This window comes from Camelus dromedarius, chromosome 14 (assembly GCF_036321535.1).
Source record: "Camelus dromedarius isolate mCamDro1 chromosome 14, mCamDro1.pat, whole genome shotgun sequence".
In the NCBI taxonomy this organism is placed as follows: Eukaryota; Metazoa; Chordata; class Mammalia; order Artiodactyla; family Camelidae; genus Camelus; species Camelus dromedarius.
In genome coordinates this window covers 39,903,788-39,931,523 of record NC_087449.1, presented here as the reverse complement: position 1 = coordinate 39,931,523, position 27,736 = coordinate 39,903,788, and the positions used below count along the sequence as shown (strand labels likewise).

Here is a 27,736-nt window from a genome sequence, read left to right as displayed (position 1 = left end):
TACCCTCATTGTTCTGTGATCCCGATGAGGCCTCTCAGTCTGTGAGGCAGAGTATCTTCCAGTATCTTCTAGTCTAGGAGTGAGGTGATGCCCCGGTCAGCAAGGAGGGTGCCCTTTGCCACTTCCTGGATTGGATTGCTCTCTGACTGTAGATCCGCTGGCTGCTGGAGGATGAGATGGTGGGGGCCCTCCGAAGAGGGGGCATCCCCCAGAGCCCTGCCTTGCACCGTGCAGCTGCCCACATCCATAGCTCTCCTGGACGCTCCACCTGCTTTCGCCAAACTCTGCCACTGAGTTTCGTGTTTGGGCCAGAGCGTTCCCTCACACAATTCAAGGAGGTATGCTGCCCTTAGAACACTCCCTGGTCGCCTGGGGGCCTGTCCTTCCCTGGACTCTGCACAGAGCTGGAAGGCCCTCTCTTGTTTGAGTCCATCACCTAACCCTATTGTCTGTCCCTTAACCCATGCCTGGCAGCCCAGCTCAGTGGGAAGAGGCCTAGCTCAGCCTTGCTACTGGGCCTGTTGAACCTTAGGCAGGTCACTGAACCTTTTCATATCTCACCATGGGGGATGCTAGTGTCTGCTTCACCACATGGCTGTGAGGGTCTGGTAAGAAAGTGTGGGGTGTCGTGAACAGGGAGGGTCGCCCCTACCTAAATTGTGCCCTTGGTTCCTGCTCCTTAGGAGTTCCGCCGCCTCCACCTCCCTGGTCATGTTCTTCTTGAGGACCCTGACAGCAGCTTCTTCTTCGTGGCAGCTGGCCAACAGCCAGGTGGGTCCCATGGGGAGCCCCCTTCAGCGGCCTGGGCTTGGCACAGTCACGAGGAAAGGGCTGAAGGCGTCGAAGGGGAGGTGAGTCTTTCCTGGGCTGACCTGGGAACGGAGGGGGTGGTGGTGGATGTGTGGGGCCTGTGCTTCATCCTGACCTCCTGCCCCACAGGCCCTGACTGCCAGCCCCCAAGCTCCTGGCTCCCCAGAGGATGCTGAGGGCCCCCTGCTCATCAGTCTGCCCAGCCTTCCCCAAGGAGGTAAGAGGACTTGGTGGCAGAGTTTAGGGGCCAAGACTGGGGACTTGTGCATCCCTGGCCCTCCTTCCCTTTTCAGAGGGTGTCCCATGCAGGATTGAAAGAGGCTCCAGGCTTTTCCCTTCTCTTCCCAGGGAGTCAGCCTGGGCCGAGCCAGGGACTCAGCCTTATATCCAGTCAGGGCAGTGTGGACTCAGACCACCTCGGTAAGCTGGGGTGGGGGTGGAGGACTAAGCTGATGGGAAGTGGACTCAGGGCTGCACAGCCCAAGGTCTGAGCAGGGCCATCCAAAGGGACTAACTAACCTGGAGGGGCCCATCGAGCTGGTGCATTTGGAGGCTCAGATAAGCCTAAGGATGAGTTTGAACTTCAGCATATTTGACACAGGTTATGATGGTGACAGCAGTGGCTCAGACAGTGAGGGTCCCAATGAGACCCCAGGGGAGAAGGCTGCCTTCACATTGAGGACCCCGCCCGGGCTGGCACCTCCCCAGCCTTCGCTCGCAGGCCTCCCTGGGCCCTGCCTGCCTGACTTCTGGCTCATCGTCCGGGTGCTGCAGGACCGTGTGGAAGTGTATGCACACGCACGGTAAGGAGAAGCCGGGGCCCCGCACCCTACCTCTGATGTTAGCTTCTTTTCCCTGGTCCCGCTTCAGAGTTGTTAGAAAGCCAGACTTAGGACTGAGGATTTGGGTAGGGGTCTGACTTGTATTCTAAAGTTGGGGGCTCCTTACCACTTCCCACAGATTATAGCAAAGCATATCACTCTGCCTTGCTAAAGGAATTGAAAAGCTGATGAGGATTTTGGTTCTTAGCCGAGCATTAAAAGCATCTGTAGTTCAGAGCAGCTTCAGGGTCTGTTGATAGATAAAAATAAGGAATAATAGGTAATATTTAACAAGTACTTACTACATGGCAGGCACTGTACTGAGAGTTTTACATGGATCAAGTCATCTAATCTGTAACAGCCCTGCAAAGTATTATGGTCTGAATGAAGAAACTCTGGCCCAGATAAGTTAAATACTTGCCCAAGTTCATAGTAAGCGGCAGCGCCAGGATCCACACCTGCACATCTGGCTCAGCAGTACTCTAATCACAGGGGTTTAGGGGTTGAGAGAAGGGCGGACCCTCATTCTGATAAAGCAGATCTGGGGATAAAGAAGAGGTACATGGCAGAAGGCTCAGTGTGGTGCCCACAGGGAGGCTAGTGAGGCAAGCATGGAGCCTAGGCTTTTAGGCTTGCTATTGAGAATTCCATCTTTCCCGTTCCCGTCATGTTTATTTTCCTCTGTCCAGTCCTACTTCCTTCTCCTGGTTCCTCTCAGCCCCAGCTCCCATGACACCCTCCCCTCTGCAATTCTGTGTCTGCTCCATCCTTCTCAGGAGCCTGATTCGGGAGGATGGGGGCCCAGGCACTGAATGTCGCCATCTGCAGCAGCTCCTGGTGAGGCGCGTTGGGGAGATCTGCAGGGAAGTCAACCAGGTAAGGGACAGGGCTCTCCAGGAATGGGATGCAGCCCAGATGAGGAAGGAGTTTTCAGGAACTTGACCTTCAGATGCTGTTGATCCATTTTGGATGTTTTTTTGACACCCCCACCCCATTGTACCCCACCTCAGTTACTGGAATGCTGTCACCCCCCAGGCTGTCTACAAACTGGGGAATGCTCCCTAATGCACCCCCAGAGTGGGTTACTCTCTCTTCCCCTTCCAGTGACTGTGAGATGCTCCCTGTCACTGCACTGTGCCAGCATTAGGGACAGGATAGTGAACAAGACAGAGGGAAACACTGACTATCTGGAGCTTATATCAAGTGGGGAAGATAGATGCTGAATGACTAAATTACATGAATTATTTCCATTACAATTGTGGTGGCTTCTATGGAGGAATAGCAGAGACTGCTCTGCAGAGGGATCTGACTCTCTGCAGTGTCAGGGAAGGCTTCTGGGAAGAAGGGATTTTTAAGCTGAGACCTGAAGGATGATGAACAGATTCTGGCAAAGAGGAGGGACAGGTGTTCCTAACCGGGTTTCACTGCTTAAAGCCCAGATCCCAGTGACCATCAGATGCCATCTCTGACCTCCTCATGATTCCTGATGCTTTTTGACCTCTGACCCCCAGTGATAATAGGCATCTCTCCAGCCTTTGATCACCCCTCACCGCCACCAGCAGTGTAAGGAAATATTTCAGTTCCCTGAGATCTTGCTCCTTGTCTCCCAGCGGCTGCTTCTTCAGGACCTTCATGACAGTCATGTGTGTAACTCTCTCCTGGTGGCCGAGAGCGAAGAAGACCTGTGGCGCAGTGAGACCCCCTTCCACTCCCGTCAGCGGGTACCACTGCCTACTGATGGTGAGTCCCACCCAGGAGCCTCCCTCACAAGGGGATGCTGCTGCCCTTTCCTTTATCGAAGCCTCTGGTGAGAAGCTGAGGGCAGAGTCACCATTACTTGGTCAGCAGCGCCAGGTAATAAATACAGGGAGGGCGAGGAGGAGAGGACAGAAGAGGGTCACCAGATCTGGCTGCTGTGAGTTCAGTAGTGACTTTAGTGAAAGTGCTTTCAGTGGAGGGATGGGAGTAGAAACCAGAGGAAAAGGAAACATGAAAAGATGTTAGGTGGGAGGAGCAGGGAGTAACTACTCTTCCGAGTAGCCTGGCAGGGAAGGAAGAGACAAAACAGCTATGGCAGAAACTAAAGAAGATAGGAGGCAAGGCAGGAATTTTAAACTAAGGTAGAGACTTGGGCACACTTCTGTTCCCTGGGAAAGAGCCAGCAGAGGGAGAGAGGTTAAAGAATACAGGAGAGACGGGACATGGAAGGGGCCTAGCTGTGGCCTGTCTTCCTAAGGGCATGCTTCTACCTGGCACTACCTTGTTTTCCGACAGGACCGTCTCTCCTCTACAGGTGATAGTGCTGAGGAAAGAGGTGGCGGGGAGGTGATGGGGAGTGTGGGCAAGCAGGCCAGCTCACAGGTGAGAAAACCAGAGAGGTGGAGCCTGAGGGCCAGCCAAAGGATTGCCTTCTGATTGGCTGCCCCTCCAGACAAGCAGGCACAGAACCCTTTGGGATTTCTGAGACTTCTGGTCATGGTTAGAAAACATCTGATAACCTACTTGAGATGATAATTGAAGTCTCCATACTTCTGCTCCCTTCTCTAACTCCTCTTGACCTCTCGGCCAGCTCACAGAGAAAAGCTGGACCTTGCCATTGCTTTGTAGCTCTCTCTCTGGTCTAAAAGTAAAGTCAGATCACTCCTTAGTGTTTTGACAGTCTCAGCAAGTCTGTAGATGGCCTTCCTAACAGCTCCAGGAGAGTGCGTCTCTGCACATCCTGGGGTGTGTTCCATATCAAAGCAGAGTCCCTGTAATTGGTGGGCTTCTTGTGGTTTGGAAGGCATCTTCTGCAAATCAAGTATGAGCTAGGACAGCCAAGCACTCTTACTTCACAATGGCTCCCAGAAGCCTGGGACGTAAGACCAGTTGGAACCCAGACCCAGCCCTTCCTCATTTTAGTCTCTCCATATGATTTCCCTGAAACCCTTAGCAAGCCACATTCTGTTCCATACTCTGCAGCCTCCTGGGTGTCCTATACACTGCTCACATCTGACAGCAGCTTCTCTGGGAAACCAAATTGCCACTTTGACCTATTGGAAGGTTCCTCATCAACCTGGAAACCAGGAAAGGGTCCCAGGCTCTTGCATAGCGCCACACATTCTCTGGGTTCTCTGGGGTAGTTGTGCTCTGAAGTCCAGGACGTAGTTTTCCCCCACTCTGCTATGGGTGTGTGTGAGCAGTCACACCCTTTTTGTTTTAACAAGGTTATCACTGCAACTCCCAATGAGTACTCAGGAGGGGTGTATGTTATTATTATATTTTGACAGGCTCAGAGTGTCTTAGCATTATTGTCAGGATTTTTCTCATGCTTTGCCTTTCCTGACACCTCTTCTTAGCTGCTTCTCCACGTCTCTTTGAAGTAATTCTGAAAAGTTGTGCGCTATGACATGTTTTCCTAAGAACGTGGTCCTGCCTTATTACCCAAAACGATCATCTTTCCCTCTGCAGAGTACTAAGTCTGAGGAGTCAGGAGAGTGGAGGACAAGGAGGGCAGGTGAAAAGTTTGTGAGAACAGAGGGCTATGCCCCATTTCTGATCCACTGTCTCTCTTCCCCTAGATTATGCTGCTGATGAGAGCTGTGGACCCCGAGGGTACCTAGCAGCCACAATGCAGTTTGTCCCTGGCCATTTCTCCTGTGATGTTGTGTGGGGAACCGTGATTCGGGTCCATTCACGCCTCAAAATGGGGCCCAGCATGGGTGTCTCTCGGGGTATGTGATTGGCATGAAAGGACAGGTGGAGTGAGGTGGGGCAGTCGGGTGGGGGGATCTGGAGAGGGGCATTTTGTGAGCCCATGTTCCTCCCACAGCCATCCAGGCCCTACGCTCTGTGCTCAATGCCTTCTCTGTGGTGAACCGGAAGAATATGTTTGTTTATCAGGAGCGAGCAACGAAGGCTGTGTACTATCTGCGGTGAGTAGGCCCTGGGAAGATGGGCTGCAGCACGGGTCAAGGATGGCACAGGAGTTGGTATGTCCAAAGCCCTTGCCACTCTTTCCCAGGCTCCTGGAGACGTCCTGCAGTGAGCGGCCCTGGGACAGCGATGCTCTGCCCCCATCCCTAGCTCTGTCCCGAAGCCAGGAGCCCATCTACTCTGAGGAAGCCTCGGCATGTATCCCCCCAGTGCCCTGATGCCCCCCTGCCCCCTCACACTTTGCTCCCGGGAGCTGGGCCCTGACCGGACTTCCTGTGCAGGGTCCTCGTTCTCCCCTGGACATGGCTTCCAGCCGTGGTTCAGATACTGCTCGTCCTGTGGGCCAGGTGGACAGACACATCCAGCTGCTGGTGCATGGCGTAGGGCAGGCAGGTGAGGGCTGTAAGGACCAGGAGGGGAGTGACCAGATGAGGTTGCAGAATCCTTGGGGACTTCTCTTCTTCCTACGCCAGCTCGTGCTGTGCTCTGGGCTTCTCTCAAGCAGGAGCTGGGTGGGAAAGGACAGGCTGCTGTGATGTTTAGGGGTAGGACCTGTAGCTGATTGGAATGCAGCTTGGGGAAGAGGAGTCATTAAAGTTGACACCTGAGTATCTAACCTGGGCGACTGTGTGGATGGATGGTGGTCCCACTGGCTGGATGCTGGGGCATGTTGGGGGTAAAAATGACGGGTTTGATTTGAGATATGTTAAGCCTGAGGTATCCATTAGACAACTGGCTCATTTAATTTATTTATTGACTCAGTTAATTTGTACTAAGGCTGTTACATACGAGTAGATACTATTATTATTTCCAGTATATTGAGGAGGGCACTGAGGCTTTGAAAGGTAAGACTTGTCCATAGTCACACAATGAGTAGCTTGGCAGAACTAGAACCCAGTGCTGGCTGCCTCTGGTGTATGGGAGAATGAGTCCAGGGTTTAAGGTCTGGGATGGGGGTAGCTGGATCCTCCGCCAGTGTCTCCATCTTCCCACCATGACCGTGCCCAGGTCCCGAGATCACAGATGAGCTGGTCCGGGTTCTGCGTCGAAGGCTGGATGAGGCCACGCTGGATGTCATCACAGTCATGCTTGTTCGAAACTGCAAGCTGACACCCGCTGATGTGGAGGTCAGCTCCCTCCCAGGCCCAGTATTTCTCTGTGGCTCCACAGCAGGTGCAGGGACAGTCACAGCTGGAACCTCTTCCTTTCAACTCCGACTCCCCTTCCTGCTCTCTGCAGTTCATCCAGCCCCCTGGAAGTCTCCCCTCAGAGGTGCTGCATCTGGCGCTCCCGCCGTCCTGCCGGCCCTGGCTTCCTGCCCTGGCCTGGTACCTACGGCAGAACATGCTCATCTTCCTGCACTCCCCTAAGTACACAGACAGCAACAGCCGGAACCACTTCCAGGTGCGGCTGGGCCCACCTCCCTCCACACTCATACACCCTTCAACTGTAGACTGTTTTCTACAGATGCCCCCTATTTACCTTTGCCCAGGGACATGTGTACACCCACCCCCCCACCCCAGCCTTTATTATCTACCTGTGTCTTCCTGTGCTTCTGCGTGTACCTGTCCCCCATTCACCCCATGGACACCCGTTCCCTGATGGCTTTTGTCCATCTGCCTGGTCTTAGTGCTCTGTGGATGTTCTCTCTCCAGCATCCACTCCCACCACAGGGTGGCCTCCCCGACTTGGACATCTACTTGTATAACAAGCCTGGAGGACAAGGCACTGGGGGCAAAGGTACAGTGCAGGGCCTGTGGCACTACCAGGTGTGCGAAAGCCTTCTATCTCGTGGCTGGGAGGGGCGAGGCCTGGAAGTGCCAGACCTGAGTCTTCCTGTGCACTTCTACCCAGGGGTTGCCTGCATCACTCTAGCTTTTGTGGATGAAGGAGGAGCCCCCATCTCACTGGCATCATGGCCCCCCTCTTCTCCGGGGCCCCCAGACCCACCACAGGAGGAGGAATTTGAGCCGCTGACTCAAGTCACTCGCTGCCCAGTTGTGCCAGACAGTTCTTCAGGTGGGGCAGCTTAGTCAGAGAAGGGGTTGTTCAGTTAATGCTGTGGAAACCAGGGACACACTCAAGTGGCCCCCATTCTTTCCTCCAGCTCAGAATGGGGCCCCCCGGCTTCGACTGGATGTGTGGGAAAAGGGGAACATCAGTATCGTGCAGCTGGAGGAGAAGCTCCGAGCAGCAGCTCGCCAGGCCCTGGCTGATGGCATCATGGAGCTCCGGCTGCTGCCAGCCCCGCTGTGTACAGAGGACACGTCCCCAGGTATGTGGGGTCCAGAGAGCCTCAGAGGTGCAGGAGAGACAGTGTTCCAGGTGAGGGTGCAAAGGTGGGGGTCTGAGAAGACATCCAGAGGCCCCATCTGAAATACACATTCACAGTTGTCCGTTACCTTCCCTGCATCAGCAAGGTGATCCGCCCTGGTAGAAATGTACTCATGCCATTGGTCACTTGCTTTGAGAAGGGGTACATGATCAGGAACTCACTTCACACAAACACACACAGCCAAGCACTATCAGTTGCGTATCCTGCCTTTTACTAACAGGTGGAGTAAGTAGCATGTCACTTTCATACCAGTCTTGGGGCCAGTCTATCTGAAATGGGGATGGATGATCAGTAACAGGAGTCTGTAATGTCTGGTGCCCACAGGAAGTCTCAGGAGCGGGTCTTTGGAAACCAAGAGCCCTGCAGGCCGAGCTAGCACCTTTCCCCCTGGCCCTGGTCCTGGCCCTGTCCCTGGCGAGCCTGTGACTCCCCCCAGCAAAGCTGGCCGGCGTAGCTTCTGGGATATGCTGGTAATGGGAGAAAGGGAGGAGGTGGTGAAGTTGACAGCTGCCTTCTTGCCTGCCTCCTGGCTCCTTTACACTCCCCTACAGGCCCTGCCCCAGGTCTCCTGTTGTGTAAAACTACTCTGTCCCTTGGATAGGAGGTTGCAGAATTTGGCAAGTTCTCACCAAAACAGAGAGAGCCTCATCTTATTAAGAGCTTTTATGTCCACTTGCCTTGTTGGATCCTCACAGCCTGCAAGATTTCAGCAGGTCTTTTGATCAGTGAAGCAGCTGAGGCTCTGGAAAGTTGAGTAGCCACCCAGCGCTGCTCGGTTAGCCACCAGGACCTGAACCTGGGCCTCCAAATGCTCCAGGCTCTTGTTACCATCCTATGATGCCTCCATCCTCCACCCCATTCCCCCTTTCAATAGCCCCTCCTCATTCAGTGCATTGCCCCCCAGAGTAAAACAGAATGTGGGGACTTGGGTTCCCCCAAAACAACTGATGACATTGTCCTGGATCGGCCGGAAGACACTCGGGGCCGGAGGCGTCACAAAACAGAAAGTGTTCGGACGCCTGGTGGGACTGAGCGGGCATCAGGCCCGGAGTCTGGAACCCAGAGACAAAGGTACGTGGGGGTGTCTGGGGGTGTGTTTCGTGGGTGGTGTGGAGTGAAGTTACAGGGGTTACTGGGTGTGTGTAAACACACACATCTCACGTGTGGGTGTGAGGCTCTTATTCCTGCTGTGTCTTCAGACGCCGGACCACCCAGCTGGAAGAGGGTGAGGTGGGGGCCCTGCAGCATGTGTTTGCTTGTGTTGCTCAGCGCTGGATGGAGTTCATGGTTCAGATCGGTGAGACCTCAGCCCTCTCCCCGACCCTCGACCCCATGGCCTGGTCCTCATCCTGCAGCCCCATCGTGACTTCTTTGCCCTGGATCCAGGATGTGCCTCGGTGTCCAGAAGCTCCACCCACATGGTGTCCCGGTTCCTCCTCCCATCTGTCCTGTCTGAGTTCACCACTATGGTCACCTCAATGGCTGGAGACACCAGTGTCCGCATCTTTGAGCAGCATTTGTGAGTCTGGGGTCTTGTGGAGGCTGAGCTAAGAGAGGTGGGGGCCTAGGCCCAGGAGTAGATGGCCAGGGAATGGGGACATGGATGGTCTGCTTTCTGTCCGTCCCTCCCTACTACCAGGGCTTCTGAGCCAGAGCTCTTCAGTCCTTGTTCCCTTGGACAGCTGGGCCCAACTCCCAACCCGGCAGCCGAGCGGCACCTGCTGCTTCTGGGAAGGAACTTCTTGCAGTGGAGGAGACCCACCCAGCAGGGTGAGGGCATGGCCTGGGGGAGGGTGGGCTCAGAGTGACTGTTCCTGTAGCCTCTGACCCTGCAAGAGGCAGAGTGGGATAGAGGGGAATCAGCCCCCAGACCCTCATTTTGCCCCTCCCTGACCCCATAGCTGCCAAAGCCGTGCAGCGCTTCGAGCCAGGAGGTGACGGGAGCTTGGGGCGAAGTGCTCCCCGGCAGAGGTTCTTGCTGCTGGAGGTCGTGGACAAGAAGGTAGATGTGGGCCCAGGGGCTGGGTGGGTGAAGGGGCTCTGTGATCCCGCTGATGCTGAGGCCTGACTTCCAGCTCCAGCTGCTGACCTACAACTGGGCTCCAGACCTGGGGGCGGCACTGGGCCGAGCACTGGTTCGCCTCGTGCAGTGGCAGAACGCCCGCGCCCATCTCATCTTCTGCCTTCTCAGCCAGAAGCTTGGGCTCTTCCACCATTACGGCCAGTTGGACTTCCCAGTGCGGGACGAAAAGGTGCCTGCTGCTCGGGCTCCTTCCTCTCCTGAGCTGTCAGTTTAAGGAAGTGCCAGCTCAGGAACAGGAGAGGGGCCAGACCGAGGGCAGAGGTAGTGGGGAGGGAGAGGCTGAGAGAGGAGGCCTCAGGGTTGGGGAAAAGGTCTGAGGGCAAACAAAGGCCATGGACCCATTGTGAAGCTCCGTGTCTCTCAGGAGCCAAACCCATTCCTGCTGCCAACCATGGAAGCAGAGACCCTCATCCGGAGTGCAAGCCCCCCGCTGAGCCGTGAGCAGGGCCGGCTGAGTGGGTCTTCTCGAGGTGGGGGCCCCCTCCCCCTGGACACATTCCCCTTCGATGAGGCCCTGAGGGACATCACGGCTGCCCGCCCCAGCTCCTCCCTTGGCCCTGTGCCCAGACCGCCTGATCCTGTCACCTACCATGGACAGCAGTTCCTGGAGATCAAGATGGCAGAGCGCAGGGGTGAGGGTACTGGGCCGGGTCACGGGCGGGGCGATCTGTGGAGCCTGGCAGGTAGAGGGGCAGCCGCTCCTGGCAGCCACTACTAAAGCCTCCAACCCCCAGAGCTGGAGCGCCAGATGAAGATGGAGAACCTGTTTGTAACTTGGCAGCAGCGTTCGGCCCCAGCCAGCATGCCCATCAGTGTGAGTGGCCCAGCCGGCGTCCTCCGGGAGCATCCTGGGACCCTGCTGCAGCCACCACCCTAGTGCTCACTGCCCATTTCCCCAGGCCGGGGAGCTGGAGACACTGAAGCAGTCGTCCCGCCTGGTGCATTACTGTGCGACTGCCCTGCTCTTTGACCCGGCGGCCTGGCTGCACGGGCCCCCAGAGACCTCTGGGCCCCCTGAGGGACAGGTGAGGCTCAAGACGCCTGGATTCTCCCCTGGGACCACCAAGGGGACCTCCGTTCCTCCACCCAGCAGTGGTTGACAGTGAGCAGTGCCTTTCTTAATCTTCACTCCCACAGAGGCGCCATCGCCCTGAGTCAGGGTCTGGGAGCCGAGAGGCCCCCGCAAGCTGTGACTCCTTGGATGGGCCTCTGCCAGGCGTGCGGGAGGAGCCTTGGCTGAAGGAGCTGAGTCTGGTTTTCCTGCAGCAGTACATGCAGTATCTGCAGAGCATGGGCTTCGTGCTGGTGCCGCTGCGGCCCCCCTCGCCCACCCGCAGGTGAGCCTATCTTTCCCCGCCCTCTGCTCCTCTTCCCCCACACTCCCTGCCTCTTAGGTCCCAATTGGATAATTTGGGCCTTTTGCACATTCATGTCACTGGGCCCACACACACATGTGAAGATCTGGGACATATACACACAGCCCTCACACAGTCTGAAAGCCTCACACGTGTCATGGAGCTCACCGCCGCGTTTGTACACGCACTGCGTACATTCTCACAGAGCTGTTACCCACGTGCGTCTAATGTGCTTCTACACTGGTGTATGTACATCCATGCACACCGATCCTGTACATGCTTCTAAACTCTTGGACTTGGGTCTTAGTGATTGCTGTCCTGATCAGCCCCAACCTCTCCTTAGGTTTCACCTGGTTTCAGCCTTGGGAAGTCCTGTTCTCACCACGTTTGGTTTTTCCCTCACCAAGGACCCCTGCACTGGGCCTACTCGCATCACTGTCCTCTGGTCTGTTCTTGGTCCTGTTCACTCACTGGCCTGTAGTGAGAGGTCTGAGTCTTGGGAGGTGGTAGACAGCCCCTCCAGCACCACCTCCGATCTCCCCAGAGCTCAGTGAAAACTCTGCAACCACCTTTCCCATCCTGTGTCAAGTCTCAAATTCCCATTTCTGTGGCCCCTGCTCTACACCCTCCTCAACATCCGAGCCTGATTCTGTGTTCCCAGCCGCTTCCCAGTGGCTGCAGGGAAAATACCCACTCATGTTATGCAGTCACTTCTGTGTCTCCAGATATGTGAGTTTATTTCCTCCCTCCTCTCTATTTTCAGTCTGGTGTCTTCTCAAGCTAGTAAATGTAAGTTATACTTCCTCACTCATGACGCCCCCTTAGCCCCGAAAGCCAATTCCAGTGCTTTAGCTTTTCTGTAACCAGCTCTCCATCTCCCAGGCCTCCTTCTCGTAGGGAAGAGAGACAGGAAGAGAGACAGGCCTGCACCTCTGGGACATTTCATTCAGTGCCCCTCTCATTTCTCAGTGACAGGCCCCAGGAGGAGCTCTCTGCCTGCTGCCCTCCACAGCCAGGTCCCATTCAGTTACGTTCTTCCCAGAAGTCAGAATTCCCATTTAAAACCAAAAACACTAGCTTAAAAAATATGTTTTAGAAGAGAATTTTAAGTCAAGCCTCCTTTTCTTACCAGTCTCTAACCAGCACCAATCATGTGTTAGGTCTGGTCTCTGTTTCCTTGAGGATTAAGTGGGACATTTCTTTTCACCAGAAGCATTGACACCACCCCGCCCCCCCGCCTCCACAAGAATTCTGGCAGTTTAGAGCTCCTGAGTGTGATGAATGGGTCCCAATGGCCCTTTCTGTTCTGTCCTCGCTCCCTGTACTTCTCTGTTCCCTCTGCCTCAGAACTGAGAATGAAGAACAGTAGGCCTGTGGAATGCTGAAACTGCCATTCCCTGGCCAAAAGAGAACTTTTTTCCTTTCAGAGAAACACACCTAATCAGGGCATCAAGCATCTCCCTGAATTCTCCTCATGAAATCTTAGACAGCACCCTCTCCCTTCCCACCCACTTCTGTCCCCAGTAAGCAGATATCTCCATCCCCTCGTGGGTATCTCCCCATATCCACAGCAGCCTCTCCTGCCCTGCCCCCATCCTCTCACTGGTAGAGAAGGGCCTGGTTTCTACCTCCCCACTGAGCACTGTGCACACTTCCCTTACAGCAGCCACAGCTGTGGAGAGAGCCCCGCCCCGCAGTTCAGCCCTGGACTCCGGTCCCTGCCTTTTCACTCACCCACTGTGGGACTCCAAACAAGTCCTTCCCACTCTGGGCCTGTCTCTTCTGCAAAACGATTCCACGTGAAATGGATTCCGCACTGAGAGCCTTCACCCCACCGGCCTGCCTCACCCCGTTGTCCCCTTCCTTTTCTGCAGCACCAGCCGGCTGCGGGCCATGGCTATCCTCGGAACAGAGGGGCGGGGCTCCTTCTCCTGCCCGAAAACCAAGACTGATGGGAGCCCCAAGGTAACACGTTGTCATGTGCCTTTCCCAACAGGAAAATCATTGATGCCCCAGATACCGGGATCACTGAGCCTGAATTACTTCCCCAAGACCAAAAGTCAGGGACCTTGGGTGATGACTGAGGTCATTGATCCAAGCCTGACACCATTAGTCACTGGCCCAAGGGACTTTTCCCCTTCTGGTCTGAGGCTGGTGAGCCCCTAGTCCTTGCCCCTGAACTCTGGGCTTTTTTCTTTCTTCAGAGCACTGGCTCTCCGGTCACCACGTACCACCTGCAGCGGGCACTGCCCGGGGGCATCATCCTCATGGAGCTGACTTTCCAGGTGAGCAGGAGGAGCACTAAGTGGAGAGAACCAGGCCCATCCGTCTCTCGCCCTCCTGACCTCATCTACCCTCTCTCTCTAGGGCTGTTACTTCTGTGTCAAACAGTTTGCCCTGGAATGTTCCCGAATCCCCATGGGGCAAGCTGTCAACTCTCAGGTATGTGGTGGGGACAGAGGACTGTGGGGTCTCAGGCACAGTCAGTGCACCCCCAGTGTGCTGTGGCAGTCTGCCCCAGTGATGATCTGGTGCTGCGGATGGCTGGGGCGTTCTGGTGCCGAGACTGGACCATCCACCAGCCTCACCCTGTGTTAGTCCAGAGCTGTATTCAGCCGTGGCACTGGGGGCAGAAGGCAGTGCAGTACAGTTGCTGGTCTGGCTCTCTGGTCACTCTGGCACTGACAGCAGCCTGGCACTGTGGTCACACCGTGAGCATAGATGGTTAGACAGTGAGGACACTTGAGCATAGTGGGTAATCTGACACATGGGTGGGTCAGTGTCATGGACAGTCCTGGCCTAATCTAGAGCTGGGGACAGCCTGGCGTTGTCTGTATAGTCACTAACACTTAGAATGTGGACTAGAGTCCCCACCCACACAGTGTACCTCTGTCACTTAGTTGTTATTTCTGTCCCTGTCTGTCCGTCTCGAGGCAAAGCCTCTGTACCCCATGAGGGCTGAGCACTCATGAGGGCTCAGAGTGAATGAGTCATGATTGAGTGTGATCAGGGACCCAAAGCCCTCCCTACTTGAGTTAGTTCAGCCCCTTCAGATCATTAGGCACATCGTTCGAGGGTCCCTGCCTTCTTTGTGTCTCACGTTGGGTTTCTGAGAGATCAGGGTCTGAGTGTTGCCCTCCAGTAAAGGCAGCACAGACTCCTCCCATATCTGGACAGCTCAGATCCCACCTGCAGGTGGTTGCCTTTGACTGAGGTATGGATGCCTAGTCTGGTCATCACAGGGTAGTGTGATCCAGGAAAGCTTGGTGACTGTTTGTGCAGGAACCTTCCTGGGCCAGCGCTCAGGAGGCAGATTGGACAGGCAGCTACTCTTTCACTTTGCTGTAGTGTTGGTGGGAAGGACCCACTCTGTTACTCTCTTGAGCTTCCTGAAGTCTTTCTGGCTCCCCTGCCCTTTGATCTCCATCCAGCTTGGTTCTCTCTGCCCCTGTGTATCTAATCTCTGACCCTCTTTAGTTGCTTTATTATTGCTATTATTTATTAAGTGATTAGTATACATACTAAGCAAAGAGGAGAATTTTACTCCTACTGCAGAGACAGGGGAACAGGTTCACAGAGGTTAAGTGATGTGCCCTAGGGGACACAGCTAGTTGGTGGCAGTATTGGGATTGTGATCTGGGTCTCTGACTCTGAGACCCAGAGGTTATTGCAGTTTATCACGCTGCTCTAACTTTATGAGGACCTTTCCTTTCTCTCCATGATGAGGAAACCAAAGTAGAGAAGTTGTGACTTATCCAAGGTCATGCGGCTACTCTGACTCCTAGGATGCTGCTGCTTCTACAGTCATTGATTTCCTTTCCCATTAACTCCTATGCCCAGTGCCCCCAAAGCCATGGTCATATAGATTCTGCCATTCTAGCACCACAGATCCAACTGTTAAATACACTTTCAGTAATGTTGATTTCCACCAAGAGAAGCACCAGCTCCACTTCTGTCTTCCTTTCTTCCTCTGTTAGTGGTTCATTCATTCATTCATTCATTCACAGATCAATTAGAGGAGGCCCACCCTGGCCTTGCCTTGGTAGGATGTCCCAGATTCAGCTTTACAAATGAGTAGGAGTTAGCCAGCTGTTGGGGCATAGAGAGCAGCATTCAGGCAGAGGGAACAGCAGGTGCAAAAGTGTAAAGAAAATACGTGATGGACTTGGGAAGAGGGAGTAATTTGATGGGAAGATAAAGCTGGAGAGATGGGAAAGCATCCAGAAAAACTTTCTAATGGTAATTAACTGCACACCTGGCCTACCCGGACCACCCTGTTTAAAACTGCAACTGCTTTACTCCTTGATTTTCCATAACCATCTACTGTGCACTCATTTACTCTAATGTTTCTTGTCTTATCTCCCCACTACTAGAACATAAGCTCCTTGAGGGCAGGGATTTGTATCCCCAGCACCTAGAACAATAGCAGCTAGGCACATGGTAGACACTCAAGTATTTGTTGAATCAGGAAATCTGAGAAGGCCCATCTCTCAGAATGGTCAGGTTCGTGTAAACAGAGTTATAACACAGCATAAAGGAGAACGTCACAAGGAGGGCTTCCCACAGAAGCATTTCTGGCCGAGAGGCCCCTGGCGGCAGGGTAAATCTCGAGCTGCCATTTCCCAGGCAGGAGGAGGAAAGGGGATGTGCTGGGCAGCTCTGCCACCGTTTGCTGACCCGGTTCCCCACGGCCACCTCCCCAGCTGTCCATGCTGTTCACGGAGGAGTGTGACAGGGTGCGGGACCTGATGCATGTTCACTCGTTCAGCTACGACTTCCACCTGCGCCTCGTGCACCAGCACGTGCTGGGCGCCCACCTGGTGCTGCGACACGGCTACCACCTTACCACTTTCCTGCGACACTTCCTGGCCCACCACCCTGATGGGCCCCACTTCGGCCGCAACCATATTTACCAAGGTTGGTGCCCAAGGGCAGGCCATGGTGTCATTCGCTTCATATCACTTGGACCCTGTCCCTGTGTCTCTGTCTTAAGTTCTTCCCAGCCTGTTTCATAGCAAAGTTTAGATCCCCCATCATGTGTACCCTGCCCTCTGTCCTGAGCCACTAATGTCCCATCTACATGTTCCACAGGAACTCAGGAGCTCCCCAGCAAGGCAGAGCCAGTCTGTCTATCAGTCAGAGCCTCGGGGGCTCCTATCCCTTGACCCCACCAGATCAGTGTGCCTGTCGCAGGCTCAGTGTCTCCTGTAACTCACCCCTCAGGGACCCTGGAGCTCCCCACTCCACTCATTGCTGCCCACCAGCTGTACAACTACGTGGCTGACCATGCCAGCTCCTATCACATGAAGCCGCTGCGGATGGCCCGGCCAGGAGGCCCAGAACATAATGAGTACGCCCTGGTGTCAGCGTGGCACAGGTGAGGCGAGAAGGAATGGGTGGAGCTGGAGTAGGGGCCATCCTTGCAGTAGGAAGACTGTGTTTTCTTGGGCAGGAGGGGTGGGGTTGGTTCATCAGAACCTCAGGGTTGACATCTCTCCCACCCCCACCACACAGCTCTGGCTCCTACCTGGACTCTGAGGGACTTCGGCACCAGGATGACTTTGACGTGTCTCTGCTTGTCTGTCACTGTGCTGCACCCTTTGAGGAGCAAGGAGAGGCCGAGCGGCATGTCCTGCGGTCAGCAGATGCCCCACCTTGAATGTGCCTGTTGCCCTCCCCGCACCCCGCCCTGGCCCTGTGTCTCTCCTGCTGTGACCACCACACTCCTGCCCCTCCCCACCCCAGGCTCCAGTTCTTCGTGGTGCTCACCAGCCAACGAGAGCTCTTCCCCAGACTCACTGCTGACATGCGCCGGTTGCGGAAGCCGCCCAGGCTGCCCCCTGAGCCGGAGGCTCCTGGGAGCTCAGTTGATAGTCCTGGGGAGGACTCAGGGGTTGGTCTGGCCCCTGGACCAGCTCCCCTCTTCCCCCCACTGGCTGCAGAGGTGGGTGTGGCCCGGGCACGGCTGGCTCAGCTGGTGCGGCTGGCTGGAGGGCACTGCCGTCGGGACACCCTTTGGAAGCGCCTCTTCTTGCTGGAACCACCAGGACCTGATCGGCTGCGGCTTGGGGGGCGCTTGGCCCTGGCCGAGCTGGAGGAGCTTCTAGAAGCAGTCCATACCAAATCCATTGGGGACATTGACCCCCAGCTGGTAAGAAGCTGCAGGTTCCAGAAGGGGCTGGGATGGATGCTATGAATTCCATTGGCAGCCAAAATAGAGGTTGCAGGGGTCTCAGGAGGCTCTGGGACAGCAGATCCATGCTTATGGACCTTCTCCCAGGACTGCTTCCTGTCTATGACGGTTTCCTGGTACCAGAGCCTGATCAAGGTCCTCCTAAGCCGCTTTCCCCAGAGCTGTCGCCATTTCCAGAGCCCAGACTTGGGAACTCAGTACCTGGTAAGTCTTCTTGCCGTTCCTCTCAAAGGGGAGACACAGGAATCTTCATCAGAGAGGGAACAAGATCCCCCTCAAGGAGCCCCAGGCCCTGACTAAACAGGCTGTGCTCTGGAGGGAGGCTGAGATGGAGCGACTACACAGATTGATGTAAAACCCTTCAAGCCCCGGGCCACAGCATCTGATTTGCTAATACCCTAGAGCTGTGCCCTCAAGGGCTCACAAAAGCACAAACCTTGGCCAGCGATCTGGAGGACCAAGCTCTAGAACCTCAGGAGTGTTGGTCTTGGAGGCTGGAGCCCCAGAAAGGACTTCTTGGGCTTTAAAGCCTTTTAACCCAAGATGTGAGTCTCACACCAGCAGCATCAGCACTGCCTGGGAGCTGGCCAAAGTGCAGACTTGCAGGCCCCACTCCAGACCTGCTGACTCAAAACCTGCCTTTCAGCCAGATCCCCAGGTGACTGGTGTGCACAGTAGAGGTTGAAAGTGCTGCTGGGAAGGCCAGGTGGACAGAAGAGCTGTGGCAGTGGGCGCCAGAGTGTGGGGATTAAGAGACTAAAGGGACGGGCCCAACCAGAGCAGCAGTTCAGGAGAGGAAATGTTCAAGAGATTTCAAAAGAAAAAGTACTTGGTCCGTGGCGAGGGGTCCTGCGACATAGTGCTTGTGGGGAAGTGCATAGTGCATAGTGAGGAAGACTAGTCCCAAGGTGTTACGGAGGGTCATCCAGAGAAGCTGAGGTCAGTTAGGGGAAAGCTGCAGTAGCGCAGGCAGATATGAGTGGATGGAGGTACTGAAGCACAAGTGGGTGCTGGGGATGCTGAAGCAGGAGTGGGTTTGGGGAAGGGTGGTGAGTTGAGTCTGAGGTCCAGGAGGACCTTCCAGGACCATGGTCTAGAAAGTATATGGACATCAGGAATTGGAGCTCAGGAGAGAGAGATCTAGGCAGCATCTGCATAAACAGGTGGTCACCAAAATCCTGAGAGTAGAAGAAATCGTCCAGGGAGAGATGGAAAAGCTGAGCACAGGGACAGACAGACAACAGGGGATGGTTCCAGAGGAGGCCAGAGATTCAAAACCTAGAACAGGCCAGGAGGCAAGGAGGGTTTATGTCAAGGGTCGAGAACCCTCCTTCGTTGACGGGCTTCGGCGTGCCAGCTTGAGCAGGGCCTTCCAGTCAAGCCCCACGCTCTCATCCTGATGAGGCTGGTTGGCTGACCAGGAGCCAGTGAGGATGAGGACCAAGGTTGGATTTGGAGGAGAGGCCCTGAGTGACCAGGGAGTGGGGCCAGGTGTGTTGAGGGAGGCTGGTCCCACTTCCAGGCTGCCCTCAAGGAGGGTCGTGCCTCCTCACTCCCCACCTCGTTTTGTCTTTTGCTGCAGGTTGTGCTGAATCAGAAGTTCACCGACTGTTTTGTGCTAGTGTTTCTGGATTCCCAGTTGGAGAAGACGGTGAGAATGGGGGGCAAGGGGCTTTGTGTCAGTCTAGTGGGAGGCTGTACCCCAAAGGTTCCACCCCAGATCCTGCCAAGGTTGGGGAGCCCGCTCTCCCGGAGCCCTGTTCCTTGTGCCCAGCCTACCCCCTCTCACCGCTGCACCCCCACTGTCTTCCCCACAGTCTCTGACGGTGGTTTTCCGAGAGCCCTTCCCAGTACAGCCTCAGGACAGCGAGAGCCCCCCCGCCCAGCTGGTCTCCACCTACCACCACCTGGAGTCTGTTATCAACACAGCCTGTTTCACCCTCTGGACCCGCCTCCTCTGAGGGATGGACCACTGAATGTCCTCGCATCATGGCTCTTTAAGATGGCCCACTTGAAGCAGGACTGACCAGCTCTTCTGGACCCCAGGGCAAGACCAGACCCTGAGGAACACCAAAGGTTTTGTGAATATGTCTTGGTGGGGTCTGTAGCCCCAGTCTGGCAGCAGGAGCTGCCCTCCCTAAACACTCACAGCCACTGACCAGCCCAGGACTCCACAGGGTCCACTCAACTCCTTGAGATGCCCATGTCCTTTCAGGCCCCTGGGCCCTTCCAGAAGGGGACTCCTCCTTCCTGCTCACCTGGTGGAGTTTGGGAATTCTTCCTATCAGGTGGCCAGTACTCACCCCTTCAAGTTTCTCTGTCTGAATCCTGCCTCCAAGTCTTGGATCGCTGTCAGCCACCTGCCTCCCCAACTCCCATCTTAAGCCCTCTGGTCTTCATTTCCCACTGGGACATCACTGCTGGTCATTGCCACTGAGATAAGATACCTCGGTTCCAATCTCAGCTCTGCCTTTGTAGCACCTGTAACCACTGGCAAGTTCCTCTACTCTCGGACCCTTGGTTTCTCATACGTACATAAGGAGGTGGGCTCAAAAGCTCTCCCATCTCCACAGCAACACTGGCACAGACTGGAGGACTTGAACATGAGCTGTATGTCCCTTCTTGGCAGGAGGGAAGTGGCCCAGAGAAACTGAAAGGTTAGACACTGTGTGTCCCTCCCCTGCCCCCAATAACATACACACATGGAAACGTTCAGCAGGTTGTCTTTAATTCAGAGGAGACTCAGGATGCGCAACTCACTGTCCCAGAGGCACGTGGGTGGAGTGCAGGACCTCACTGGCCAGCCTGTGGGTGGCCCTGCTTCTCCCAGTATGAACGTAGCCAACTCAAGCCCTCTACCGTGTCTCCTGAGGGGAAAGGGGAAAGGCATTTCAACCCACGAGGAGGAAACCCGCTCCTGTCCGACACCTGTCCCTCCAGAGCCCCTTCCCCAAGGCCACACCTGGAGCCTCGCCCGCCCTCACCTTGAGGCTGGTACTCGCAGCCTACAAAGCCTTTGTAGCCTTCGTCTTCCAGCACTTGGAACAGATAGGGGAAGTTCAGCTCTCCGGGGCTGCTAGGTTCCCCCCGGCCTGGGACCTGTGCCACTTGTACATGCCCTGGGGACAGATGGGGACAGATGTGGGTCCCAGGCTCCTGCTGAGGCCTGAGGGACTGAAAGAGTGGGAGGACAGAGGAAGCAGCACAGCAGACTAGGAAGGAGCCAAGAAAGGGGCCCTCACCAACGATGGGCAGGAACTCCCGGATGTTTCCTGTCAGGTTCCCATCCATGATCTGCCAGTGGAATACGTCCTGGGGCAGAGATTCCTACAGTCACAGACCCTTCAGGCCACAACATTCTTCCCAGATTTGGAGAACACGGGTCCTCGGAGAAGCACTCGCTTTCTCCCACTTACCATCTGTAACTGGAGGTTGGGTCTTCCAACCTTCTGTAAGATGGCTGCCGCTGGGAGAGAGACCGGGGAGAGGGCCATGAGACTCAAGGAGAGCACAAGAATCAAAGGGGCAGGAGGTGGCATTGGGCTGGGGGCCCTACCCTGCTGGGGTGTATCCAGGAAGTACTGGGGGTCGGTGATCCGGGTGTTGATGGGCTCCAGCAGTCCCACGAGGTTCTCCTAGCACCAGCTGGGTCTGTGAGGAAGCTCTTCCCCAGGTGGGGCCCCCTCAGTCACTGGTCAAGCCCCTCACTGGTCCCTCTGACCTGGGCCAGTGTCCAGCCTGTGCCTCACTGCTCTCCCCACCGTACGCCCCCTCCACACACACAGACGGTCAGGAAGTACGTGTGCCTGTACGTTTTCACGGTCTCACCTGAGCCAAAACCCCAGCTGCGTGCCTTAGGTTCTCCAGAAAAACTGTCTCCATCTCACCCCTGACTGCTGCTCGATCAGCCCCCTGGGGTACTCGGCCAGCCATCAGGTGAATCCTGTGGAGGGAAGTGGGACCAGAGTGAGTGTGGAGTCCATCCCCGAAGTGGGGGTCTTCACTCCCTTGGCTCCCTGGGTGCACCTCTTCCAGATGCCCTCCGACCATGCCAGCTTCCCATCTCCCCAAATGTCTAGACCGGACCACCTTGCCATGATGCTCAGGCCTCCCAGTGCCCTCAGACACTCCTGTGTCACTGTAAAGCCAAGCTCTTTCCCAGGTCCCTACCGCGGGTCAGCGCATCCTCCCGCCTCAGAGACCTCAGACCCTCACTTAGCCCCTCCTGTAGTTCCAATCTCTCCTTTTCCCTGCCCCTTCTCCTCAAGCCTATGAACACGCTTAAGTCGCACCTTCTAAAAATTACTTTGACCCTTAGCCATCTCAGGAATTCCACGCTGCTTTTCTCTCCTCCTTGCATCTGTTTCTTAGCTTCTTGCCATCTGTTTTCTGTACACACACCACTCCCATCATAATAATCCCTTGTTGCCAGTTCCTTCTCAGCCTGTTTGTCCTCCGCAGGGTTTACCTGATCAGCCCCACTTTGAGCCCCCCAACCACCTCCCTTCACCTCCTGATCGATCTTTCTCAGCCATCTCCAGCGCAGACAGGCTACATCTCCAGCCTCATGAACTCTGCGCAACATGCCAAGCCCCTCGCCCCTGGCCACTGCATCCTTGCCTGGAATGCTCCTTACATCAAGCAAGTGCCCACTCCGAGAACCAGTTCAACATCACTGCCTGTAAGAAGCTGTCTGTGATCCCAGAGTTAGTGCCTACGCTGCTCCCACAGCCTCCGTGAATTGACCTGTCCTCTTACTTTGCTGTCTCCCTGGTCAGCTCCCAGCATGGGATCCCAGCATGAGATGAGCAAAAAAGAGTTGCAAACTGAGAGTGACACACAACAGATCAAATACAAAAGGCAATTACAAGGGACCAGGACTGCAGGGGCAGAGAAGGGACAGTGCACTCCGGAGCCTCTCGAGACCTGGCGGCCTCTTCTCCCGTGGGTCTTGGAGGAGCAGGAGAGAGGGGGTTACCTGGGACAGCCCAGAGCCTTGGCGTACAGCACAGCCTGCTCCAGCCCCTCTCGGAAGGCCGCCTGCCTCCCGGGAACGGCCCCCAGCCCCATGTCCCCCTTCTCTCGGTCTCCTGCGAAGAGAATCAGCCTCAGACCCCTGGCTCCGGCTCCTGGGCTCCGGCTCCTGGCCCCCGGCCCGCCAGTGACCCGGCCCCGGCCCCCAGGGCGCACCCTGGGGCGTGTTGATCAACACGAGCTGCAGCCCCGCCTCCCGCGCCGCGCGCGCCAGCGCCTCCGGCGGCTCCGCGTACGGCCAGCCGACCTCGGCCGCCTCAAAGCCCGAGCTGCCCGCGGCCCGGAGCCGCGCGGCGAGGCTGGGGAGCTCGGGGAATAGCCAGGACACGTTGGCCGAGAAGCGCAGCGGAGCCATGACCGCCCGGGAGCGCGCGGGGCAGAGTCCGCGCGGCCGGAAGACGGAAGCGGGCGGGGCCCGGGAGGGGCTGGGCGGGAGCCGGAGGCACGGAGACGGCGGAGGAGCCCGGCCCGGCCGGGCGGGGGCGCGCTGGCGCCGCGAGCTCTCGGAGCGCGCCTTCCCGGGTGGGAAAAGCCGGGTGTCGTAAATCAGACCGCGGACCCGGCAGAAAGTGCACTTTTTCCAGACCCGTGGGAGGGCGGCGCGGGCGAGCCGGCCGCCTCGAGGCCCAGTTAACGTGGAGGAACATGGACTCTTAACAGTGTTTTCCCTCGTTATAACCGGATTCTCTGTTCATTATAGAACGTTTGAAAGCCGTGGGACCGAGTAAAGCACAGGTAAACCACCAGTTATCGCCCCCTTCACCCATTACCTTTTCTCTACAGATCAAAAACTAAACGTGCGGTCACTTCTTAGAACATCCTAATCGTACTGTCTATGCGGTTTTATGGCTTGCGTATGATTTTCATTTCATATTTTGTGAGCATTTTCCCTTGAAAACCCTGCATTAGCTCTGCTCATTGTTCCACACCTGGACAGACCAGAATTTAGCAAACTACGCTGGTGATGAATACTCGGGGTTTCAACACGTGTGTGTGTGTGTGTGTGTGCGCGCGCGCGCGCATTTTTATACACCTCTTGGTCCCATCTCTGAATCGTTTCCTTAGGTTCCTTTTGTAGAGATGTCCATTACAGCGTTTGCCTGTCCAAAATCCTGTGTAAGGAAAACTGCCCTCCAACCCTGAACTCCGCACTGAACGACCGTGGGCGGGCTGTCCCCTCTTGGCCCCGGCTGATTGGACCACGAAAGGACATCTGCTCAAAGTGCGTAGACTGGCCAAAGACCCATTACTTATCTAGTTTGGAAATACTATCTGGCCAATCAGATTCCCTCTTTAGGGAGTTCAAATAAGGAAATCCTGAGAGTCAAGGCCTAGATGTTTTAGACTTTCTCGGGTTTCTGTGTCTGTAGCCTCTTAATGTTTCTTGAGATCATTCGAATAAATTTACTTCAACTACAATAACCCAACTGAAAGGGCAGTTGGAATTACATGGTGAAAAAATAGGAGCATGCTTAAGTTCTTGATGACTGCTAAAGGCTTCTCAAAATGTGAGAGTTTACACTCGAACAGTGCGTGCATAGAAGTCTCCTCGATCTGCTTTGTATGTTAGCTTTGACAGAAGGAAGCTTGAAGTGCAACATCAGGAGCACTCAGCTTCCATTGTCTTTCTGTCCCTGCTCACCTGTATCTGGAATCAGGCCCACTTGGAAACCTGGGACCTGGGCTGATCTCAGAGCTAATCCAAGTGCCTGGCAGGTACCTTTTCTTAGCTCCTCCTCCAAGATCAGACTGCCACCAGCTATAACTGATCACCTGATTTCTTGCCCACTTGCAGCTGACGTAATGCTTGGAACTCTGACTTCTCTGGGCATGTGTTTCTTGGCACAGTCCAGTCAGGATGTGACCTCACTAAGTTTAACATTTTAATCAATTCCAACTTCTGCATGTTTATCACCCAATGTTCACAATACAGAGTAACATCTAAAGCAAATAATTCCTTATTAACACTTCACTGTAAATCTCTGAGTTCAAATTCTATTTAAGACTTTAAAAACACCATCATCTGCTGGGGTGTGTACCAGGAACAAAATTTGTCCAGCCTCCAGTGGTCGACTCCTTTTTTGCTTGTATACCCTTTAGGGCAGCAGAGATGATGTATAAACTAGATGTGCCTGACTCACTTTTTCCCTTCATTCCCTTACAACACCTTCACGTAATGTATCAAGAGAAATAACAAAATGAATACAATGCCCACAAAAATTATTTACTTTATTCACCATTTGTCTATACCTTATCCTATTACCACATAAGCCTAACACTAAGTTATTACACATCTTGATTCTTTGCTTTTAACCTTTAATCAGAGAATTTGTACAGGTATGATGATCAGTTAAGGTAACCACAATTTGTAAGTAATTATGTGGATAATGGCAGAAACTTGCATGTAGAGTTCAGAGTCTCATCGCTGGATTGTACTTGCCAGTGTTGTAAAAAATATTACAATTCATAAGTGAAATGCAAATCAAAACCTCAATGATATTTCATTTTATACTTTCCAGATTGGCAGAGACTTAAAAGTCAGACAATAGAAAGTAATGGAAGGGATTTGGAACAACTGGAACATTTATTCACTGCTGATAGGAGTGTAAATCACTGCAACTGCTCTGGAAAATAATTTGGCATTTTCTCTTAAAGCTGAATGTTCATATACCTTTGATCCAGCAGTTTCTTGCCCACATTTATCTCCTGGAGAACCTTGTGCACAAGTGTACCAGGAAACAAGTTCAGTGATGTTCATAGCAGCATTATTTATGTAGAAAAAATATGGAACTAACTCAAATGTCCCTCAATACATGTATAGATGAGTTCTAGTATAGCCATACAGTGCTATTTGTAAAAGTGAAGAGAAAGAAAAAAAAAAAAGAAGTGAAGAGAAAGCTGGTGATTGGAATGATAAAATTGACTTTGCTCTTGGATTAGAGTAATATATGAAGAGCTCAGGGACGTTTGGGTCACACTGAAAACATCAGTATGAACACATCGAATGGATAAATCTCAGAAACATAGTCATGAGTGAAGGAAGCAGGTCACAGAGAAATATATACAGTATGACTCCATTTACATGAAGTCAAAAGCAGGGGAGCCAAGTGATGTCTTGTGTGAGGATAGAAATATCTGTGATGAAACTATGAAAAAGAACAAGTGATAGTGATCACAAAATTCAGGAGGATAGTGACCTCTGAACGGGGAGGGAAGGGAATGGCACTGAGGCTTCAAAAGTAATGGTCGTCCCCTTTCTCTGGGGTGATGTGATCATGTATCTTTGTTTCATCACTATTCTTTGTATCTTACATACATTTTGTAAAATCATTTTCTGTCTGTTTCATATTTAATAAAAACAAAATGTTAAAGCTTTCTGTAGGCATTACTACCACCTGTTAGCACATTTTACATTAACATCTTCATTGTAGTATCATCAGAATCTCGAGGTTTTTCTACACACTCAGCTTGTTTGTATCAGACTATAATTACCACTTTTTAGATTCCGTGTGTCACTGCTCAGGATAGTGGTCTTTTATTGTATTACCCACTCAGCACCTGTGGGAGGCAGCCTATAAAATGGTCCTCAGGGATCTCCACCTCCTGGTCTTCACGCCCCATCCCCTTCAATATGAACTGGACCTATTGGTTCACTTCTCACAAACAGAAGACAGCAAAAGGGATACATCACCTCAGAGATGAGGTTACGAAAAGGCTGTGGCTTGTGTCCTGGATGCCCTCTCTCACTCTCTCACTCACCTGCTGTGAGGAGAACCAGCAGCCATATCGAGAGCTGCCCTATAGAAGGACCTGTGTCAAGGGGCCAACAGCCAGCAAGGAGCTGGGGCCTGGCAACAGCACTCAACAGTGAGTGAGCTCGGAAGCAGGTCCACTCCCTCTGAGCCTTCAGATGGCCGAACCCCCAACCAACACCTTGATTGTGGCCTTGCCACAGACAAGGTTTGAATCAGAGACATCCAGCTAAGCCACACCTGGATTCCTGACCTACAGAAACTCTGTAATAGGAAATGTTTGTTGTTTTAAGCCACTGGGTTTTGGGGGAACTTGTTAGCAGAAGTAGATAACTAGTAACGGTTCTCTTTCTTCTTCTGGGAATAGTCCCCTTGTTTGACGGAGTTTTATCATTTTCACCACTTCTTTTTTTTAAAAAATTTTTGTTGAAGTGTAGTTGATTTACAATGTTAGTTTCAGGTGTACAGCAAATTGATTCAGTTGTACATATACATACTATATATTTTTTTCTTTTCAGATTCTTTTTCATTATATGTTATGAGAAACTGAATATAGTTCCCCTGTGCTATATAGTAAGTCCTTGTTAATCTATTTTATATATAGTAACGTGCACCACTTTCTCATCTTAAGTCTAAATAGATGCTGCCATCTTCTTATAAGATCCTCTCTTATTGGTCACACAGTGATTGGTCAACATATGGGCACCGGCTCCAAGCTGGACCAACCAGAGTACCTGTTACAGATAGTGTAGGTTGCCTGTCCAACATCTGTTTCCTCTTTTCTCCTACTTAATAGAACCATGCCTCATGGGGACAGTCAGCCAGAGAGTATAAAGCTGATGTGCAGAGATGTGGCAAGAAAAACCAAGAGAGGCATTGTATTCACGTGGAACCTCTGTAAGGTTCCAGCCTTCTTGCTTCATCTTAACTCTTTCCAAAAACAAGATGTCCCAGAACTAACTTGCTTTTCCCATCCCACTATCCAACATTGTGCACATTTCAGAAAATACTTGGTTCTTTTGGTAAAAAGCAATTTAAAGACCTGAACCCTGGGCGCTTGGTCTTTATATAATTTCATGAATTTGTATAATTTCACATAGCTTGTAGTCGTAAACTGGAAGACTCCCAGAAACAGGGATTTCAGTGTCGATGAGGAAATCTTTATCTCTCAAAGTCATGAGTTTATGCTGATGATTTTTATTTCACCCAAACTTCATTAAGCTCTTTCCTACCTGGCTCTAATACAAGAGCATCTTCACTTCTATTTTAACTTTCTTATTTGAGCTCCCAGTCTTTTTATCACCTTTATATAGCATACTCAAATCAGACTCCATATATCATGTTGTATATTTTCACATCCAGCCATGTGTTCAGTTACAGCTGCCTAGATTTAAGAATCTTGTGTCACTCTATTATTATTATTTGTTTGAGCCATTGA

At 53.4% G+C, this 27,736-nt stretch overlaps 3 protein-coding genes across 5 annotated transcripts in view; 2 read left to right on the top strand and 1 right to left on the bottom strand.

Moving 5' to 3' along the window:
• Positions 1–20,227, top strand: part of SZT2 (SZT2 subunit of KICSTOR complex) — a 49,349-nt gene extending 29,122 nt beyond the window's left edge. Inside the window, exons 36-72 of one of the 2 annotated variants that reach the window (XM_031464965.2) lie at positions 153–338; positions 684–851; positions 940–1,027; positions 1,159–1,230; positions 1,412–1,613; positions 2,408–2,507; positions 3,242–3,371; positions 5,192–5,344; positions 5,443–5,545; positions 5,635–5,740; positions 5,828–5,939; positions 6,555–6,673; positions 6,786–6,950; positions 7,202–7,286; positions 7,401–7,565; positions 7,654–7,821; positions 8,206–8,351; positions 8,786–8,952; positions 9,081–9,178; positions 9,268–9,400; positions 9,521–9,651; positions 9,783–9,883; positions 9,957–10,133; positions 10,329–10,596; positions 10,699–10,778; positions 10,864–10,989; positions 11,102–11,301; positions 13,194–13,284; positions 13,524–13,604; positions 13,687–13,761; positions 16,023–16,236; positions 16,543–16,696; positions 16,834–16,956; positions 17,065–17,470; positions 17,600–17,716; positions 19,095–19,163; positions 19,330–20,227. In XM_031464965.2, coding sequence (XP_031320825.2) covers positions 153–338; positions 684–851; positions 940–1,027; positions 1,159–1,230; positions 1,412–1,613; positions 2,408–2,507; positions 3,242–3,371; positions 5,192–5,344; positions 5,443–5,545; positions 5,635–5,740; positions 5,828–5,939; positions 6,555–6,673; positions 6,786–6,950; positions 7,202–7,286; positions 7,401–7,565; positions 7,654–7,821; positions 8,206–8,351; positions 8,786–8,952; positions 9,081–9,178; positions 9,268–9,400; positions 9,521–9,651; positions 9,783–9,883; positions 9,957–10,133; positions 10,329–10,596; positions 10,699–10,778; positions 10,864–10,989; positions 11,102–11,301; positions 13,194–13,284; positions 13,524–13,604; positions 13,687–13,761; positions 16,023–16,236; positions 16,543–16,696; positions 16,834–16,956; positions 17,065–17,470; positions 17,600–17,716; positions 19,095–19,163; positions 19,330–19,473 — 5,223 coding nt within the window. In that variant the 3' untranslated portion in view covers positions 19,474–20,227. Of the gene's footprint in view, positions 1–152; positions 339–683; positions 852–939; positions 1,028–1,158; positions 1,231–1,411; positions 1,614–2,407; positions 2,508–3,241; positions 3,372–5,191; positions 5,345–5,442; positions 5,546–5,634; positions 5,741–5,827; positions 5,940–6,554; positions 6,674–6,785; positions 6,951–7,201; positions 7,287–7,400; positions 7,566–7,653; positions 7,822–8,205; positions 8,352–8,785; positions 8,953–9,080; positions 9,179–9,267; positions 9,401–9,520; positions 9,652–9,782; positions 9,884–9,956; positions 10,134–10,328; positions 10,597–10,698; positions 10,779–10,863; positions 10,990–11,074; positions 11,302–13,193; positions 13,285–13,523; positions 13,605–13,686; positions 13,762–16,022; positions 16,237–16,542; positions 16,697–16,833; positions 16,957–17,064; positions 17,471–17,599; positions 17,717–19,094; positions 19,164–19,329 lie in introns of those variants that run through there. The other variant, XM_064493659.1, reaches the window with a different exon arrangement.
• HYI (hydroxypyruvate isomerase (putative)) lies at positions 20,220–22,938 on the bottom strand. Of its 2 annotated transcripts, none has more exons than XM_064493665.1 (8): positions 22,703–22,938; positions 22,491–22,602; positions 21,341–21,455; positions 21,069–21,147; positions 20,929–20,978; positions 20,755–20,839; positions 20,497–20,631; positions 20,220–20,379 (listed from the first exon to the last, which is right to left on the bottom strand). In XM_064493665.1, the coding sequence occupies exons 1-8, from the start codon at positions 22,899–22,901 to the stop codon at positions 20,306–20,308; spliced, it is 849 nt and encodes a 282-aa protein (XP_064349735.1). In that variant the 5' UTR covers positions 22,902–22,938; the 3' UTR covers positions 20,220–20,305. The 2 variants fall into 2 exon arrangements, with proteins under 2 accessions (XP_064349735.1, XP_031320846.1); XM_031464986.2 differs by having other exon boundaries at positions 20,755–20,824; positions 22,703–22,936.
• A 50-nt stretch (positions 22,939–22,988) lies between these two features.
• PTPRF (protein tyrosine phosphatase receptor type F) overlaps positions 22,989–27,736 on the top strand; it is a 143,485-nt gene continuing 138,737 nt past the window's right edge. The window contains exon 1 of the mRNA XM_031464967.2: positions 22,989–23,281. The gene's annotated coding sequence lies outside the window, so the exon portion shown is untranslated. The remainder of the gene's footprint in view (positions 23,282–27,736) is intronic.